Source organism: Physeter macrocephalus, chromosome 8 (genome assembly GCF_002837175.3).
Source record: "Physeter macrocephalus isolate SW-GA chromosome 8, ASM283717v5, whole genome shotgun sequence".
In the NCBI taxonomy this organism is placed as follows: domain Eukaryota; kingdom Metazoa; phylum Chordata; class Mammalia; order Artiodactyla; family Physeteridae; genus Physeter; species Physeter macrocephalus.
In genome coordinates, this window is record NC_041221.1 from 149,017,065 (window position 1) to 149,033,544 (window position 16,480).

The following is a 16,480-nucleotide window of genomic DNA, read 5'->3' on the forward strand; positions in this document are numbered from 1 at the left end:
CATATCGCAAAAAAAAATAAAAAAAAAAAAAATAAAAAAAAAAAAAAAAAAAAAATAAAAAAAAAAAAAGTAAACAAGTAGGACCTAATTAAACTAAAAATCTTCTGCATAGCACAGGAAACCATCAATAAAATGAAAAGGCAGCCTACTGAATGGGAGAAAATAATTGTAAGTCATATGTCTGATAAAGGGCTAATGTCCAAACTATACAACAAACTCATACAACTAAATAGCAAAAACCCCCCCCAAACAATCAAATTTTAAAATGAGAAGATCTGGGGGCTTCCCTGGTGGCGCAGTGGTTGAGAGTCTGACTGCTGATGCAGGGGACATGGGTTCGTGCCCCGGTCCAGGAAGATCCCACATGCTGTGGAGCGGCTGGGCCCGTGAGCCATGGCCACTGGGCCTGCATGTCCGGAGCCTGTGCTCCGCAATGGGAGAGGCCACAACAGTGAGAGGCCTGCATACTGCAAAAAAAAAAAAAAAAAAAAAAAAAAGAGAAGATGAATAGCTATTTTGCCAAGAAGACATGCGATTGACCAATAGGTACATGAAAAGATACTCCATATCATTAATCATCAGAGAAATGCAAATCCAGACCACAATGAGATACCACCTCACACCTGTTAGAATGGCTATTATCAAAAAAATAGGAAATAAGAAGTGTTGGCAGGGATGTGCAGAAAAGGGACTGTTGTGCACTGTTGGTGGGAATGTAAATTGGTGCAGCTACTGTGGAAAACAGTATGGAGGTTCCTCAAAAAACTAAAAATGAACTACCATGTGATCTAGCAATTCCACTTCTGAAGAGAACAAAAACACTAATTTGGAAAGATATATACACACTCATGTCCATTGCTACATTACAATAGCCAAGGTATGGAAACAGCCTAAGTTTCCATCAGTGGATGAGTAGTTAAAGAAATTGTGATACATGTAAATATATAAACACACACACACACTCGCCACACACACAAACACAGAGGAATATTAATCAGCCGTAAAAAAGAATGAAATCTTGCCATTTGTGACAATAAGGATGGATCTTGAGGGTATTATGTTAAGTGAAATAAGTCAGGCAGAGAAAGACTAATACCATTTGATATTTCTTATATGTGGACTCTAAAAAATCAAAACAAAACAAAAACCAAACCAGGCTCATAGGTACGGAGAACAGATTGGTGATTGCAAGAGGCAGCGGGTTGGGGGTGAGAGAAATGGGTGAATTGGGGTTTTTTGTTTGTTTGTTTTGCTTGTTTTTTAGTTTAAATACATTGAATAAAAATTTTTTTTAAAGTCCACCCATTAACTGACTTTTTTCTTAATTCTCGTAGTCTGTAGGTTCTTTATTTAGCTCTTTTTTTTTCTCCTTGTAATTTATTTGTTGAAGAAAATGGGCTGTTCGTCTTGTAGAGTTTTGTACAGCTTGGATTTTGCTGAGTGCATCCCCCTTTTGTGTTGTTTAACAGGTTTCCCTGTCTCTGTATTTTCTGCATTGAATCTAGAGGCTTGATTAATTCAAGTTTGTTTTTGCAGAAAGACTACTTCATGGATGGTGGGTGGTGTCTTTTTACATCAGGAGGCGAATGAAGCCACCTTTATGCATTAATTTCTTAGGGATTGGAAAGTGATGTTATTTGTCTTGATTATTCAACGTTGAGGAATTCCACAGATCATGTCAGAGATCCTCTGTGTCTTTAAATCTATTTTAGGACTGAGATGACTTACAGTAGAGAATCAATAGTCATTGACCACCATAAAAAGGAATGAAATTCTGCCATTCACAACATCGTGGATGGACTTGGGTTGGTATTCTGCTTAGTGAAATAAGTCAGACGGAGAAAGGCAAATACTGTATGATATCACTTATATGTAGAATCTAAAGTATAAAATAAACTAGTGTATATAACAAAAAAGAAACAGAAATGTAGAGAACAAGCTGATGGTTACCAGTGGGAAGAGGGAAGGGGTGAGGGGCAAAACAGGGGTGGGAGGTTAAGAGGTACAAGCTACTATGTATAAAATACATAAGCTCCAAGGGTATCCTGTACAACACAGGGAACATAGCCAAACTTTTATAATAACTATGAATGGAATATAACCTTTACAAATTGTGACTCGCTATGCTGTACACCTGAAACTTACATAATGTTGTACACCAGCTATACTTCAATTAAAATCTTGGGTTACTATCTGTTTATTATTTGACTTACATGAGTTACTGACTTTTCACTCTTCTTAGCCTTCAGTAAACTACTAGCTCTTTGTGGTATTTTATGTGATCTCGATTCTTTGTTAACAAATATGTCTAGAATGTTTCCACTAGGGATCCTTAAATAGTTTCCATCAAAATGGAGCTGATGTGTTTCAGAAGATAGATAAGCTTTCTAAAATATTCTACATGTCTGTTGCTTTACAGGCTTTTTTCATCTCACAACGTTTTACCCCAATCACATATTCACACAAGTGCTTCTCTTGAAATATCTCGGAAGTGGGAGAAGAAGAATAAAATTGTTTATCCTCCACAACTGCCTGGAGAACCTCGGAGACCAGCTGTAAGTTTGTGGGTAGAACTAATCTCTTGATTTTGATAAAGCACTCTTGCTCTTGTGTGGCTAGCAGTGATTTATTATTCCATGTTAAGAAAAGAAAAAAATTATACAGGAATTTGCTTGATCCTTTAATTGGTACAGAAAATGTTCTAGATTTATCTTTTTTGTAGTTAAAATGATTGTCTTTGTTTTAGTTATTTGCCTTGACTTAACCTCCTGGATAGGAACCTTAACTCTAAAACTGAGCTAATGGCTTGAGACGTTTCGACTGATTTTTGACTCCAAGAGGCTTGATAATGGAGCACGAGGGGTTGGCAAGAATGGCTTAAGCCATTGGCCAATATTTAAATCATATGTATGATTTTCCAATGTTTTATACTTGAGTATAGACACACTTGGTTGTGAGGTTTTTCTTCCTTTTTTTTTTTTTTTTGTAATTTACAAACATTTGAACTTAAGGTTTGAATTTAATCATTGGATTCCTTCCAGAGATACCTTATTCCTTCCAGACTTTAACTTATCTTTAGTTGCTCAGAATCCTTTTGCCCTTTCCAAATTGCTAGAAATTGCTCTAGTCTGAAATAAAAGACAAATTTCTAGCTTAATATGAATTTTCTGTGGGATACATACACATCTGTTAAAAAGTTTAAGTAAGTAATAATAGCATAAACAAGGTGGGAACATTTGAATCCTTAAGAAAATGAACTGTGATAAGTACTTTAGAAATAGAATTACTGTGTTAATTATAAATCATTCAGTTTAGCAAACATCTTTTAAGGTCCTTTGGGATTTAAGGCTACTGGATACTCAATCTAATCTAAGTAATGTCTTTGCTTAGTTTTTATATGAACTTGACAGCATGCATTTTATTAAAATCAGTTGCTATCTAGATATTAGTCTGAATTAGTACAGTTTTATGTTTTTTTTTTTTTCTCATTTAGGGGAGTTAATTTATTGATTTAAAGACCTCCTACCTGATTGGGAACTAAGAAGAAAAAGAGATCTTAATAGCTTAAACAAATGAGTTGTTAACTTCCATATTTTATTATGCCATCAGAGCTTAAAAGTTTGATTTGTCATAGAATCTGTGCTATTAAGCATTGACTCCATTTTGTAATTAACGAAAATTTACAAAAATTTACACATTTGTACAAATATCATAAATAAAATATTTTCTAGGGACTTCCCTGGTGGCACAGTGGTTAAGAATCCGCCTGCCAATGCAAGGGAGATGGGTTCAAGCCCTGGTCTGGGAAGATCCCCCCGCATGCCGTGGAGGAAGTAATCCCATGCGCCACAACTACTGAGCCCACGCGCCTAGAGCCTGTGCTCTGCAACAAGAGAAGCCACCGCAATGAGAAGCCTGCGCACTGCAATGAAGAGTAGCCCCCTCTCGCCGCAACTAGAGAAAGCCCACGCACAGCAACAAAGACCCAATGCAACCAAAAATAAAGTAAAAATTAAAAAAATGTATATTTTCTACAATTAATGAGCTTTCTTTACTTCTTACTTGAGCTCTTTGGACTTGGCTTTAACTGGAAATAAAGAAATCATAATAGTATTTGTCAGGTCCAGAATCTAAAGCAAAATTTTGTATTTTGTAAGTACCAGTCTTTTTGGTACTTAAACACACTTCAGGATACATCCTAAATAGCAAAATTCAAATAGTTAACAGTAGATCATCTACCTAACTGGCAAATGAAGAACGGTGTCAATTAAATCATTTGTTATATATTGTAATTTACTGAAACTATTTTGATTAACTTTTGCATCATGTATACTCCTTCTATAAGTGCCTGTGTGAAGACATTTGGTTAGATTTTATATAGGCACTTTGGAGAAACCTAATTTAATTCTCTATTTTGCACAGACTTTGTTTGAGGGAGTACTCCTTTTTTGGGACAAATTAAGACTTGGAAAATACCTTAACATTTTCTGATTTTAAATAGTGTTTGATAAATTGATTTTGGTATAACAGTTATACCTGTTATGACTAAATTATTAATGCTGTTTATAAACACCTTGCTTATTAACAGAATAATTTGCTCACTTAGTCACATAGTTGATACACTGTGCCATTATTTGCAGTGTTCCTTAGGATTTCCAATCTGCTACCTGCAAACATTTTAAAAATTAGTTTTATCTCTTGTTTAGAAGAAGGCCAGATAATATTTACTATTCTGTCTCATTCTGATCTTCAGCATTTGGAATATGTAGTTAAATAATAGTAGATGGGGCAATGAGTAAATCCTAAGGCATTTGTAAACTTCTAGCAGGAGTCAGAATGTTAGAAAGTTTTGAGGTTTCTCTGCTTTTATTTGCCTTGAAAAATGTTTTCTAATTTTTTTTAAAGTGGCATTATGGTATAATAGTAGGAAGAATGTGGGTTTTAGAGTCATGAGGGGAACTTTAAAGATACACCTGCCAGACATTGTATTAAGCCCTTCACATACTTCCCTGGGTGGCACTAGCTTACACACTTTGCTATCTTGGACAAGTCACTTGATTTCTCTGATTATCATTTTGTAAAAGGTTTATGAAATGTTTTTTCTCCCAACTCATAGAGTTAGATCATATGAAATAATGGATTTGAAAAGTGCTTTGTGAACTATAAATTGTTTAATGGATGATTGATTAAAAAATTCAGTAGGATATACCTACCACTATAAATAGAAGATAATAAAAGCTAACATTTACTAAGATCTTACCATGTGCTAGACACTGTAAAGTACTTACTTTATATAGGTTACTTTATTTAATCCTTATTATAGTTTTATGTGTTAGGTACTATTATCTTCATTTTAAAGAACAAGAAACTTAAGCAGAGAGAAGTTAAGTAGCTTGGGTTCTGTAGCTGGTAAATGGTAGAGCTGGGATTCAAACCCAGGTAGTCTGATTCTAGAACCTGTGCTCTTGACCGAACACTTACAATATTGGTTTTCTTATGAAAATAGTTACTTTATCCATTTTGCCATTGTTCTCCTCACTAACAAGAAACCTTTTTGTACCTTTTCTTCTTTTAGCCAGCTAAATGTTTTCAAAATACTTTAAGTCTTTTACCATTCCTCTGTATAGAAGCATTGCAAATTTTTTCACAAACTAGCCATTTTATAGTTTGTTTTTCCCTTAGTAATCTTTATAACATAGTGAGAATTTGGAAAAATATAACTTTGTATAGGGAAAAAGGGTCCCCAAATTCTTTTTTTTAATAAATAAATAAATAAATAAATTTATTTATTTATTTTTGGCTACCTTGGGTCTTCGTTGCTGCGCGTGGGCTTTCTCTAGTTGCAGTGAGCGGGGGCTACTCTTTGATGTGGTGCGCAGGCTTCTCATTGCACTGGCTTGTCTTGTTGCGGAGCGCGGGCTCTAGGCGCATGGGCTTCTCACTGTAGTGGCTTCTCTTGTTGCGGAGCACGGGCTCTAGGTGCACAGACTTCAGTAGTTGTGGCTCGCGGGCTTAGTTGCTCTGCGGCATGTGAGGTCTTCCTGGACCGGGGCTCGAACCCATGTCCCCTGCATTGGCAGGCGGATTCTTAACCACTGCATCACAGGGAAGTCTTCCAAATTTTTAATAATGTTTTTATTTCTTATGACAACATTTTCATTAAGCACAGAAAGTAAAAACTTTATTAAGTGTTTTACTGTCATTTTGATAAACTTGCTTAATTTTTTTTTCCTGTTTGTAAGGAAATCTACCATTGTCGAAGACAAATAAAGTACAGCAAAGACAAGATGTGGTATTTGGCAAAATTGGTAAGCTAAAATGACTATTACCGTATAATACATAGGGAAAGAAGCTACAAATTTTACCCCAGGATTTGAAAAAAGCAAAAAAACCTGCCCTGTTTTTTCCAAAAAGTGAAGAATATAATTACATTTTTAGACATTTCGTAGGTAATCCAAAAATGCTAGTTCAGAGATTGGTGATTTTGCTTAATTTTTACCTCCTGACAAACTAAATCATGTTGGATACCTAGATACTTCAGAAGAAAGGCATCAAGAACCTGGCTATAGTTAGAGAATCCAGGAAGTAAACTTACGTATCTGTAAAAGTTGATTCAACCTGTTTCAAAACTGTTGCCTTTTTAAGTTTTTTACCTCAAAAATGAAATTTATATATGAGAGAAGACAAAAGCAGCAAATACACATGCAATACATTTCTTCTATAGGAGAAGGAGATGCCTTTAGTGCCTACTGTGATCCTTGCCAACTTGTGATCTTTCTCTGTCATGTCCGCTCTCTTTTATTCTTATTGAAACCATTATAATCCAGGTTTAGTGGTTAAAAATTTTAAGTTTGATTTTGACCTACAGAGGGTGGTGGCATTCCTTCTCAAACTTGTTTTCTTCTCTTTTGCCTGCGTTTAGTTAGCTATTTTTATTCTTAACGAAAAAAGTTTTGCCCCACTTTTATTGAAATGTAATTAACATGTAACTAGTTAGCTAATTTTAGAAGTTATTTGGATTATGTAAGACTTTTACTTTTCACTGAAAAGGGAATGCTGACTTTGTAAACTAATTTGTTTATTTTCTCTTGTCTGTTACCCTTTAATTCTAGATACGAGGAATGTCCATTGACCAGGCTCTGGCTCAGTTGCAATTCAGTGACAAAAAAGGGGCCCAGATAATTAAAGAGGTAAACTAAGATTGGTGGGGAGGGAGCGAATAGTTGGCTTGCAGGTGTTAGTAAGCTTTGCCTAAATCCTGAATTCGCTAGTGTAAATGCATAGTTTATATAATACAGATTTAGGGGACTCAGTTTTATTAATTTCCTTATACCTTAGGAATGTTCTGTGCTTTAAGTATTTTTTTTTTCCCTGAGATGCTTTTATTTGCACCAGGTAGTGATTTATATTTTATGGTCTGTCTGTGAAGTGAAGTGATACATCTTATTTTTAATGATTGGGGGATTGATAAATTTTTTAAAAGATTTTTTTTTGTCAGTTCCACAACTGAGAGCTTGGGATTTTATAATTAGTTGAGTGGAAAGAGCACTGGACTGGGACTCAGGGGACTTGGAGTCTTATCTTTTCCCTGACAGTTTCTGTCGTGATTTTGGGCAAGACACTTGTCTGGTTCCATTTTTCTCATTTGTAAACTAGGTGGGGTTGGATTGGATGATCTCTAAAGACACTTCTGGCTCTAAATGTAGCTGATTCACTAGGAGCATGTGACTGTTGGTATTTGTGCTGACTCATTCTAGGCACCTGAGTGTTTCTGTTTCAAAAAGCTGAGTTGAGGACATCTGGGGATATTAGCATTATTTCCTATAGTTCAGTTAATTTTCATATAAAGTCAGATCTTTTAGTAGTTGAATATTTGAGGTGGTTGGATTCAGACTTCTAAGAGGCTCTATTGTAATGCTTGTATTTATTTCCATTCCGAATGCAGTTACTAAGTATCTTTTGTGTACCCAGCTTTGTACTACATTCTTCATCTTTAAAGGAAGGAAAGATCTGATTTCTGTTATTTCTGACAACAATTGTCCTATTTTAAAAAATGTGTTCTGGAGGAAGTTAATTCAAAATATCTTTGGAGTATAAGTTTAATAATTCTTTTTTTTTTAAAATAAATTTATTTATTTATTTATTTATTTATTTATCTTTGACTGCATTGGGTCTTCCTTGCTGTGTACTGGCTTTCTCTAGTTGCCGTGAGCGGGGGCTACTCTTTGTTGCAGTGCACGGGCTTCTCATTGCGGTGGCTTCTCGTTGTGGAGCATGGGCTCTGGGTGCGTGGGCTTCAGGAGTTGTGGCACACGGGCTCAGTAGTTGTGGCTCGTGGGCTCTAGAGCTCAGGCTCAGTAGTTGTGTACCACGGGCTTCGTTGCTCCGCGGCATGTGGGATCTTTCCAGACCAGGGCTCAAACCCGTGTCCCCTGCATTGGCAGGCTGATTCCCAACCACTGCACCACCAGGGAAGTTCCAAATTTAATAATTCTTAAAGGAAATTTTCAACTATGATTTTCTCTACTTGTCTGATGTTGTTAATGGTTATTTTGGATCTAAAGTTTAAGAATTTTCAATAAGAGTTAGCCCTTGAGCTTCTTGAACTTTTTGACAAGTCTATGACTCAAAGCCATAGTGCCCATTACCAAGGGTTCTGCTGTAAGTATTGTTATCTCCTTTACAGCTTACACATTCCATTTAAAACTTAGCAGGATGGACTGTGTTCTTTGCATTTGCAATTCTTGTCTGAGGAAGGAAAACTCACTGTATCCCTTTTCCTTAGTACTGTTATAATTTGATATTCTCTTTTTAAAATTGACTGCAATTGGAAGGCATGTGATTAGCAGTCATAGAGATAACAGTAAGAAATGAGAAATTTAATTATTCTGTTTTAGTTCAGGTCAGCCGTATGAATGCCTTTCTTTTCCTTATTTAAGGTTCTCTTAGAAGCACAAGATATGGCAGTGAGAGACCACAATGTGGAATTCAGATCCAATTTATATATAGGTAAGATCTTTAATATTCTTAGTTTTGGAAAATGGCTTCCAACAGTGATGCCAAGTTCTTCATCTAATAACAGTCTTTGATATCTAAATACTTTGGACTGTGCCAGTGAAGATTGCTGGTAATAGCTTATTCTTTAGCCTTCAGCATGCTAATGTTAGGCAGTTGTAAATGGTCCTAACTCTCCTGCTTTATTGTTACCTGTTCCGTAATGAGACTGAGATCATGAAACCTATTGCTGATAATTATTAAATAATGGATATCAAGGTGATATATAGAGTGGTCCTTTAATCATAATGAAACTATGGAAGAATGTAACTGATTTTTAAAAAACTGAATTCTTTGTCAACCCAAAGGAGATATATAAAGGATCACAGGTGGACTTAAAAAAATCTTTATTTATAATGTGCCAAGCCAGGTGCCTAATCCATAAAGGTATCCTATAAGTTAGTCTTCCAATTACCAGAATGGAAAATCTGTTGAATTATAAAAGTCAAGGGGCCTTCGAAGGCTCAGATGACCCAGATGTGTTGGTTCCCCTTTGTTATTACATTCTGAAGCATTATCTCAGCTTTGTATGCTTGTTCCACATCAAATTAAATTAATGTATGTGAAAATGTTTTGGGAAACCTGGTACACTGTACAAATACAAGGGATTTTTTGGTAGCATACCTTCATACTGCTCTTTTTCTAGAAAGAGATCAGTGGTTATTACAAAGCTCTCCCCCCCGCTCCCCTAACACCACAGTAAAGTAGAGCAGTGGCTGGAGTTACTGCAGCAATTACTGCTAACCTCAGCAGTTTTGTAATCAAACAGATGTTGATGTCAAAGCAAAATTTTCTCAATCTGCCAAACCTGCATATAAGAAGGACTGTTTTACCTAAAGATATTTTAAACTCAAGATATGGGAACTGCTACTCTCCAAATGGAGGGTAAAAGGCTGAATCATTCTGGGGGAAGTTAGCTGTGCCTTATAGTTTTTCAAAAATTAGAATTTTAAAAAAACATCTAAATTGCACTTTGTAATATAACCTCTGCTCTACTAGAGATATTTATTCTGATTTAGTTAATATTCTTATACAGAGGGGAATCAAAATGGCAACTCAGAAGATGCAGTCCACAGTAATTAATCATAAGCATTTTCTTCTGGGAGCAGCATGAATAAATAATGCTAGAAGGACCCAGAATCATTGGAAGAGATGAAATGAAGAGCAAGACCATTTGCTTAAAACCTCTTGGTGACCTTTCCTGCTCCATGACTGAATAAGAAATCAAATTTATTTAATTTTGTTCAATTTTATAGGAATTTTGGCTTCTTAGCTGATAGGCAACACTTCATAATGGAAATGAGATGCAAGTGAAATGGAATTTGTGTTAAATCTGTTTCAACAGTTGTAGTACTGTTGAGAGAGAGGGTGAGGAGCTTAATCCTGTCTTCCCAAATGAAGGAGCAAAGTCCAATGTTGCCTTTAAGCAAAAATCAACTTAACCAGTCCCATGTGAATGGTCCTTTAATGCATTGGTCTAGCACATTTCTGCTGAAAAACCTCTGCCCCTCCTGCACCTTCCTTTCATGTAGTTCTGGGTCAAAATCTCTTTTCTTACGTAGGGCTAATAAGTTTGGATTTGTCTTATGATTTTAAAAACTCATTTGCTGAGTATTTTGTTGCCTAATTCCATTATGAAGGAAAAAGAGATGAGTACCCCCAGGAAGATGAAGTATCTGACCACGACACATCAGGCATTTTATCCCTGTATTTGCTAAACTTCCCTGGTAAGAATTGTCTGAGGTTCTTATTAAAGATACAGATTCCCAGGCCTCACCACAGACTTACTGAATGTGAAACCCCAGGAGAGAGGCCTGGGTAAGTTCTATTCATTCTTACCTATAAGATGTGGGAAATGGATTTATCTTCTTACAGTCTTTGAAAAGGCCTAGACTTTTTTTTCCATAGACTTCTTTTAGAGCTTTGAAAGACTAGTTACTTGTTGGCTACTGTTTCGGCTCAGCAATAGCTCTTTCAGTCCCCTGAAATAAGTAAGTACAGGCATTTTAAGGGACTTGCTTTTTTGGTAGCATATGTTCTCATTATGTGGTAATTCTCTCAAATGCTTGTCATCAGTCTAAAGCTAATACCCGGTGTTGCATGACCACAGACTTTGAAAGTTCATTTCCTTTTCAAACTTACAATGATGACTAATGACACTGTGAACAGGCCTTAACAAGTGGACATGGACTAATAAAATGTCACTGCTTCATGATTCATGGCATCTAAAGTAGTTCACTTCAGGGAAAGTGAACGACTGACTTTGTAAATGAGTTTTCTGGTCTAAGAATGATGAAGGAGGAAGGGGGAGAGTTTCTAAAGTTAAAATGTCAAGATTCGTATTTACCTAAATACAAGTAATAGGAAATATTGACAATATTTTAAATACATGGTACCTGCTGGGCATTATCTTTAGAAGAGCATTATCTTGGGCATTATCTTTAGAAGGTCATTTCCACTTTTGAGATGTCTTTATGTTTTTTCTTTCATTCAAAAAGTATTTGACTGTGACAAAGTGAGAGAGTGGCATGGACATATATACACTACCAAACGTAGGGTGGATAGCTAGTGGGAAGCAGCCGCATGGCACAGGGAGATCAGCTCCATGGTTTGTGACCACCTAGAGGGGTGGGATAGGGAGGGTGAGAGGGAGGGAGACGCAAGAGGGAAGAGATATGGGAACATATGTATATGTATAACTGATTCACTTTGTTGTAAAGCAGAAACTAACACACCATTGTAAAGCAATTATACTCCGATAAAGATGTTAAAAAAAAAAAAGTATTTGAGTGCCTTCAGTGAGTATACCACGCACACAGTTAGGTGATGGTATATCTTTTATAGCAATGTAAAACATTTAGCACAAGTAGTTTTGTTCTTTGACAGTAATAGTCCTTTGGAAGAATACATAAATTGTTCTCCCTAGTTGGAACAAAACCATGTACACTATTAGTATTGTATGTACTTGGAAAACTTTGAAATTTATTTTAGAATTTGAGCAAATTTACCAGAGACATCTGTATTGAAAAAATGATATTAATTAGCAGAAGATGTATTTCAAAATCATTTCTGTTCCTTATGGGGCATGAACTTTGGGGACAATACAAGAGGAGTGTAAGTTTTGTTGAGGAAGTAACTTTTACAGGTGAAATATGAACACTTATACAAGGTCGCGTATGGTTTGGGACCAGAAAGAATAGCAGGTAAACGGTATTGTTGGAATAGAGAAGAGGAGGTCAGTATAGGTTAAAATAGTCATGGAGATTTTCTAGAAAATTTTGGCTTTTAAAGGTACGCTTTGGGGATCTGAAGGAGTGTCCAAGAGGAAACATTTTCAAAGTGAGGTAACCACTTAAGCAAAGGCACATAGGTTGGGATGAGCAGTAAGTGTGTGGTAGAGTGTGAGTAGAACAGTGCAGAGGAAGTAGAGGCTTGACCTAGAGGAGATGAAATTGAAAAGGTGAACATGGCCTAGATTCCAGAGGGCTGAACATGGCAAGCTGTGGCATTTGGTTAAAACAGTATTGAAGAGGAACCACAGGAAGTTTTTGAGTAAGAGATTTATGTTATTAAGGCAGTGTTTTAAGACTATTAACTCTAAGCATTGGTTTTGAAATTGTGCTCTGAGGCCTCCAGGAGTGGGGCCTGGGACAAGCAGAAAGGCTTCTTGATATCTTGGTCACTGCTGTATCCTTAGAGCCCAGGATGGAGCTTCACACCCATCAGGAACTTGGAATTTCTATATGTTGGGTGAATGAATGGCAGTAGTTTTGGATCTACCCTCACCCATGTTTCATTCTTAACAGATTCACGTGAAAGTAGATGTCTACATATTGTTTCATTTAATTGAAATGGTTCCGTACTAAAGCAGTTTGAAACGACTCCACGCTTCCAATTCAGGGGCCACGGGTTCGCTCCCTGGTCAGGGAACTAAGATCCCGCATGCTGTGCGGTGCGGCCAAAAAAAAAAAAAAACAAAAACAATTTGGAATTTATACTCTAAGCCCTAATTTCATTCAGATCTCCGAGTGGTTGTGTAGGGATGGCATTATATGCATAAAGGTAAGCAGATGATATTTTATGGCTTAAGGAGGAAATCATAACTGGCATTTAGCAGGTATTGAGTGTCTTCTCTTTTGTATTTTGGGAGAGATGGAAGGAAAATGGTAGTTAACGTAGACCCTGATAGAGTTGATCATTGTGTTTTGATAGATTATGTAGTCCTGCACAGTTAGCTAATTTTGATACTTCCTTCACTGGAGTAGTATTCCTTATTCTCAGGGTATTTGGAAATTGGTGCTCAAATTGGGTAGAGTAGCAGTTTTGGATAAAATTAGCTATCATGTTTGTAAAATCTTTTTAGGAGTTTCTACACTCTTCCCAGTGTCACTGTTTTTGTTTGTAGGATTTCTCCTGACAAGTGGATTCAGGGCACCTGGTAGTACTTTATTGTAAAGTGATTTGTGTAATGCTGCTTTTTCTTTGGAAAAATTAAAAATTATTTTTATTGAGGTGTAATTGATGTATATCATTATATTACTTTCAGGTGTACAACTGAATGATTCAGTGTTGCAAAGTGATTACAAGTCTAGTTAACATCTGTCAGCATACATAGTTACAGAATTTTTTTTCTTGTGATGAGAACTTTTAAGATCTATTCTCTTAACAACTTTTAAATATGCAATACAGTATTATTGACTATAGTCACCATGCTGTACATTACATCCCCATGGCTTATTTATTTTATCACTGGAAGTTTGTACCTTTTGACTCCCTTCACCCATTTAACCCACCTGCCTCCCACCCCCATCTTTGGAAATTCTCAAATTCATTTCTTTAGTGCCAGTAGATGAAGTTGATAAAAGGGTGGTAGTTCTCGCCTTATCTCACTGAGACCCTAGGCAGTTTTCTTAAACACTTTCATCCTTAGCTTTCTCTTTGGCAAAGCTAGGGTGCTTCTGCTGAAACCATTTCATGAGAAGTTTGTAGTTAGAGGTTTGTGGAGCACATACTTTGATATGGTCCCTGTAATATAAAGTTCTGTCACAGTAAAAGAATGTTGACTATTGAAGTGAATTAATTTGCTACATATGCTATAGATTTTGCCTTTTTAAAAGGCTTATTAAATTAACTAAAAACGTAAGACTAAGTAAATTCAGAAGGTAGTAGAAGGTAATTACTACCGTGATTTACTGTGGGTGAACAGATTTCTTCTTGTACTGTTTAAAAGGTTTCTTCAAATTTTGCAGGGTCAAACTTTGACATGTTGAATGGGGGAGGGGCGATGAGGGTACAGATGTGATACAGGAGTTCCTAAACCTGGCTGTGAATCAGAATTGCTTGGGGTGTGGGGGGAGTGTTGTTTGCTCAGGATTTAATTTTCAAAGCCCACTCCAAATATAGAGTATCTAGAGATGGGATCTCAGCATCAGCATTTTAAATATGTTCCCTAAGTTAGTTTGATTTAGTAGCCTGAGGACAGCATTTGGGAATCATTGGTTTCAAAGGAACAGTTAGAATATAATGCAGTTAGAATAAAATCAGAACGTCTTCCCTCAGCCTCCAGGGCTCTGTGTAATCTTGCCTTCATCTCTGATCTCGTCCCCTTGTTTGTATCACTCTTTCCCTTGCTTACTATGCTTCAGCAGGTTCTGTTCCTAAACCAAGCCAAGCCATGTTCCTACCATTAGGCCTTTGCACTTGCTGTTCCCTCTTCTTGGAACACCTTGCCCCTAGATATTTGCATGAATGATTCATTCTGGTCTTGGATCAAATGTCTCTTCCTCAAGGATGCCTCTTGACACCCCCCAGTCTGAAGTTGCCTCCCAACACCCCATCAGTCTCTGTCACATCACTGTTTTCTTTTATTCATAGCACTTGTCACTAACTAAAATGATCATGTTTATTTTCTCTCTTTCTCCTCTAGAGTGCGCACTGCACAGAGCCAGGGCCCTTGCTATTCTTGTTCACTCCTATTTCTCCAGTACCTGGAGTAGAGCCTGGTCCTTAGTAAGGAAGGACTCAGGAGATACTTGTCTTGAGACAAGCCTGCTCTAGCCAGCCTGTGAGCTCATGTAGTCTTAGAATCCAGTTGAGGAAAGGGCAGAAATTGCTCAGCTGATCAAGCTGTAATCTTGTGGATACAGTTGTTTCCTTTAATTTTCTTTTTCTTCTCTGTCTAGCTCAGTCCACCTCAGGGCGAGGCCAGTACCTGAAACGCATCCGATACCACGGCAGAGGTCGCTTTGGGATAATGGAGAAGGTTTTTTGCCATTATTTTGTGAAGTTGGTGGAAGGCCCTCCACCTCCACCTGAGGCACCAAAGACAGCAGTCGCCCACGCCAAAGAGTATATCCAGGAGCTTCGCAACCGGACCATCATTCACACTCTATGATGGGGGTATTAAGACTCCACAGTGTATATATTTTACCATTTATTTCCTAAAACCAACAAAAATTAAAGACAGATGCTTTTTATGCTTTGTCATTGAATTATTGAAATATGAAATACAACTGCTAGTTTTACATGAATATTTATAAAGCTCTGCCCATCTCTCTTGAGCCTCTGGGTATATTTTATGTATTTGCAACTAGGAAGGAGAAATCAGCTTTAAACATAGTGACAGACTATGTAATTCAGAAGGCTTTTTTGAGTGATGTTTGAAGGCAATGTTAGCTTCTAGCTTGTGCCCTGCAAGTGGTACTTTTGATACTGGACTTGAGTAGAAAGTTATAGGATAAGAAAACTTGTCCGTATTATTTCACTTGATTTTTCTCCTGGAACTGGGGGAAGGGGTGGTGGACAGGAGCATCCCTGCGCATTGTTTCAGTGCAGTATTTTAGGGCATTCAGTAGTTCGGTTTTTCCTTTCACTGTTGGCATAGGCCAGTGGATGAGGGATTATATTTTCCTTTACTGTTTTAGCAGTAACTTGAAATTACAGGAGTTTATTTAATCTAAAACTCCAAAAACCATTTAACTTAGAAAGTTTTATTTTACTTAAATAATGACTATTTTTATGTCTCCTACCAACAGTGCTTTCTATTGCTTGGTTGTCTTGTTTAGGATTGATTCATTTTTCAGAGTGCATTCAATTATGGAGAGAGGAATTGAACCAGTCTCAGCCTTGCATTCTAAAATAATTGATATTTTTAGGACATTCCACCTGAAAGCGGAAGAATACACTTTCTTTTCAAGTGCACATGGAACATTCTCCAGAATAGATCACATCTTCAGTCACAAATCAAGCCTTGGAAAATTTAAGAAAATTGAAATCGTATCAAGCATCTTTTCCAACCACAATACTGTGAGATTAGAAATCAGGTACAGGAAAAAAAAAAAGTAAAAAACACAAATGCATGGAGGCTAAACCATGCACTGCTAAATAACCAAGAGATCACTGAAGAAATCAAAGAGGAAATCAAAAA

At 36.7% G+C, this 16,480-nt stretch overlaps 1 protein-coding gene across 3 annotated transcripts in view; it reads left to right on the forward strand.

Moving 5' to 3' along the window:
* The window catches only part of MRPL22 (mitochondrial ribosomal protein L22), a 35,509-nt gene extending 19,977 nt beyond the window's left edge, over positions 1–15,532 (forward strand). For 2 of the 3 annotated variants that reach the window (XM_007111843.4, XM_028493398.2), the window contains 5 exons: positions 2,420–2,555; positions 6,243–6,308; positions 7,113–7,190; positions 8,940–9,009; positions 15,237–15,532. In XM_007111843.4, the coding sequence (XP_007111905.1) occupies positions 2,420–2,555; positions 6,243–6,308; positions 7,113–7,190; positions 8,940–9,009; positions 15,237–15,448 (562 nt within the window). In that variant the 3' untranslated portion in view covers positions 15,449–15,532. Of the gene's footprint in view, positions 1–2,419; positions 2,556–3,766; positions 4,006–6,242; positions 6,309–7,112; positions 7,191–8,939; positions 9,010–15,236 lie in introns of those variants that run through there. The other variant, XM_055086867.1, reaches the window with a different exon arrangement.
* The last annotated feature ends 948 nt before the right edge of the window (positions 15,533–16,480 follow it).